Genomic DNA, 3736 nt, shown 5'->3' with positions numbered 1-3736 from the left:
CATCTGGGCAGTGCTGGCACGACCAGCAACTGCCAAAACAGCCGCCCCTGCCACCCCCAGGACCTCCGTCCGGGCTTACAGCCTGCAGTCACCATCACAGCTGACCAAAGACCCCAAAATGCCACCAAACCACACAACTTCTTGTGCGCAAGGACAGATGTCCTCGGGGCACGTGTCACCGCTGCGGGCAGGCGGACGTCCCCGTGCTGGAGGAAGCTGTCACCGCTCAAACCCACTTCCCCAGCGGACGCTGTCCCCCGTCCTGCTGCGGGGAACCCCCCAGGCTGGCCAGGACCAGTTTGGTCTGCGGGACAGGATGCGAGCCGGGACGTCACCGCTGCCACCAGCGCTCGGAGCTGCGGGGTGACGCCGTCAGGCCCAGCCCATCTGGGACATGAGCAGTCACTAGAAAACACACCGAAGGGGACCATTAATCACCAGGGCTGAGGGAGGGAGGGAAGTGAATGCGGCTGCTTCATCAGCACCGCTTGGCAGGCAGAAGCCGAGGAGACCCGCGCGATGCGTCCGGGTGCCTCCCGGTTTGCTCGCCCACCTCGACAGCAAACAGCCCCGCAGATGGAGAGGCTGAGCTCCAAGAGAGACCACAATGGCCAGCACCACCGCAGCAGTCCAGCACCGTGGTGGGGAACCGCAGACTTGGTCCCCGCTCGACCTGCTGGGACATCCCGGGGGTCCCCACTCCCCCACGAGCCACCCCTCTCACACACCGAGCCTGGCTACGGTCGGAAAGGCTCGGCAGAGTTTGGGGGGACTGCCTTCCAATCTGGCTGCCGCTTTTATTTTATGTGATTTTTTAACTGGGAAAGCATTTATGTCTTCAGACTCGTCTGGGCAACCAGTTTGCTGGGGTTTGGCCAAGCCTGGGCTCCCCCGTGTATTTTAACAGCGCGCGCTGAGCCCGCTGCTCTGCAAGCAGCAGTCAGACCCCTCCGGCAGCCCAAACTCGCGTGCCCATGCAGCTCCTCAGACTTCCAAAAAAGAAAAGCAAATACCAAAATAAAATAAAAATCACACTTTCCCAGCGGAGAAGTGCGCAGCATAGTCACCTCAAAGGATTTCTTTTCCAACTGATGGCGTTTTTCAGCCTCCTGCAGCTTCGTGAACAGCCTCTTTGCCGTCTGTCGGATCTTTTCCACGTCTTCACCTGAGCAGTCCTCCTCCTGCCGAGACAGTAAGAGGAGAGGGTGAGCAGTCGGGAGGTATCAAAGGAGCCCTCCGCCCCAACGTGGGCAGCGCAGTTGGTGACAAAGCCTGGTAACATCACTTCTCAGCGTGAAAAGACGAAAGGCGCTCCTGTCCTCACCTCCCACACTCCAGCAACAGATTCCAGCCCTCGAGATAACGCACACAGTATCCTTTGGTTGCCTTCCAAGCCCTGTTTGCAGGGTGCCATCCTGATCCGCGCTTGGGCAACCTGAAACCCCGCAACCTGAACCAGCTCCGCAGCAACCCAGCCCGAAACCCCAGCCCAGAGCATCTGCCCCAGCCAGGGGAAAGACGAGGAGCTGGCAAAATAGTTACCGGCTTAAGGTTCCTGTTATCCCTTCTCTAAAAAGTTCTCGTGCGCAGAGGTTTAAAAACCCACGACGCACATTTTTATTGCTCTAACAGAGCTGCCCTCCGTTTCTGATCTGCCCCGACAAAAAGACTAGAGTTCGCTGTAGGTGCGCTTGATCATGTGCGGAACAGGTTCGAAGTCACCTGCTGGGAGGGGGATACCAAACTAAACCCGGTATTTCTTTCCTCTTTAGCTCCATACCTGGTCCTCCCAGGAATCGGTACGCAGCCTCTCGGGGTACAGCCAGCTCCCGTTCTGCTTTTCCAGCACGACCTAGGTAAGCGAAGGGCAGACGGACAGGGATGGAACACCGGCCGGCGCCGCCGCTCGCGCAAGGACGCAGTGGCATGCAGACAGGGAGCTCTGGGGCACCGCAGCCACTCGAGACCGAGGGGGGGTTTGCAAACGAACATGCAAAAGTGCATTTGGCCAGCCAAGGCGTTTTGCTTACTGACTCCTCGCTACATGCTCGTGCAAGGTTTTGAATTTTGCCTGTCAACGGTGCCGGCGCGGCTGTCACTCGCCACGAGCGCCTTGATCTTTAAGGCCCCTTCTATCATTTTCCGGACCCGAAGATGGCATCTTTTTAATAAGTCAACGTCATTTAACGCCCGAGAAATGCTCCCGTTACCTGTGCGTGCTGTTTATCTCCTTGTCTGTTCTCAAGTTTACTACTTAAGTCTTCCCGCAGCTTCTTCAAAGAACTTCTAGCCTGGCAAAGGCAAGTCAATTTAGCTTGATCTGCACGGACAATGTCACTCAGCCTAACAGATACCAAATGAAGGCGCAGCGGCTGCTACGATGCCCTGCACCGACAGGCAATCGATGGCTTCTCTGCCAGCCTGACCCTCTGGTTTTACTACAGCCCTGCCTGCAAGCAGCACCGTCTCTGGCAGATACGATCCTTGCGAGGCAGCTGTCCCACACGATCATGGGAAGAAAAAAAAAATAATATAAAAATTACAAAAAAAAAAAAAAGAAAAGCAACAATCTGGAGACGCTACTGATTTTTCATGCATTAGTCATCGCCTTCACCTTTGAAGGGCTGAAGACCCTTGCTGTTCCCCGGCTCTCTCTCTGCCACGCTGCAGGATGCCAACGAGTACAGTCTTGACTTGCAGCTACTCGAATTCGTCAGAGCAAGCCAGCCAGAGGAATGATTTACAGGCTTTTACAGCAAACGCTGCCCTATGCTTTTCCAAGAACAGCTTTCTCAAAGCATTAACAGCGTGGCTTCTTCCCTGCCCCTTGATTTTAGATGCCCGAGGTGCTGGGGCGAAGCAGTTTGCTGGAGACCGGGCAGCGGCAGGACCAGGCGAGAGCACGACGCGTGGCTCTCGGGTCAGCAATTGAGCCCTTAACCCGGGGACAGCGATCCGGGACTGCGATCCAGCTGGATCAAGACATCCCCAGGGTTTTTACACCACGACCCAGCGCAGGGCACTTCTCTTGGATGTGGACAGACTGGTACCACCACCACGACTTACTGGTTTAGCTTATTCTCTGGTTTGCACATGCAGGATTAAGTTGCACTGCACAGTTACGCTGCTTCAGCTATTCTGACAGGGCTACAAGCAGCCTTTGCAGCCAGACGAGGTCGAAATCGTGCTCGACTCTTGCTAAGAGGCCCTTTTAAAACCTGACTCTTGCTTCCATCCGAGCTGCAGGGAGCCAGGAGAAAGCTCAGATCAGAAGAGCTGAAGCCAAAGCCCCAGGAGTGGGAAGGATCACGCAGAACTGCGGCATCCGGGCGGCTGCGAGATAAGGTCTGGGTGAGCAACAGCCCCGGGCGGGCGGGAGGGAGCCAGGCAGGTCGGGGTTCCAGGCAGCGGGAACAGACGGTTTTCCTTCAGGGAGGGGGGGAAACACGCGTTTTGACAGAGGAGTCAAAAGGACGATGTAAAAGATCTGGAGGCCGCCCTACCAGATCTGCCCCTCGCTGCTCCCTGGGGCCAGCACCCAGCACAGAAACTCCCCCATGAGAGCAAACTCAAATTTAAATTTTTGGGGTTTTCTCCTCTTTCTTTTCCTTTTTTTTTTTTTCCTTTTTTTCTTTTTTAGGCTAAGCTGCCCAGACCAGAACATGCACGCAGCCGCTTCCGTGCCTTGCAACCAGCTCTCCAGCAATAACATCCCCACCAGGAGCAGAGGAAAGGG

General features: G+C 55.9%; 1 protein-coding gene across 1 annotated transcript in view; it reads right to left on the bottom strand.

Moving 5' to 3' along the window:
- TUFT1 (tuftelin 1) overlaps positions 1–2320 on the bottom strand; it is a gene marked incomplete at its 5' end in the record, with an annotated part of 6445 nt that extends 4125 nt beyond the window's left edge. The window contains 3 exons of the mRNA XM_009704490.1: positions 1068–1181; positions 1781–1852; positions 2211–2320. Coding sequence (XP_009702792.1) covers positions 1068–1181; positions 1781–1852; positions 2211–2320 — 296 coding nt within the window. The remainder of the gene's footprint in view (positions 1–1067; positions 1182–1780; positions 1853–2210) is intronic.
- Between the last annotated feature and the right edge of the window lie 1416 nt (positions 2321–3736).

Source organism: Cariama cristata, unplaced genomic scaffold (assembly GCF_000690535.1).
Source record: "Cariama cristata isolate BGI_N322 unplaced genomic scaffold, ASM69053v1 scaffold27357, whole genome shotgun sequence".
Lineage (NCBI taxonomy): Eukaryota > Metazoa > Chordata > Aves > Cariamiformes > Cariamidae > Cariama > Cariama cristata.
The sequence above is the reverse complement of the archived record's forward strand: the minus strand, read 5'-3'. Positions and strand labels throughout refer to the sequence as shown.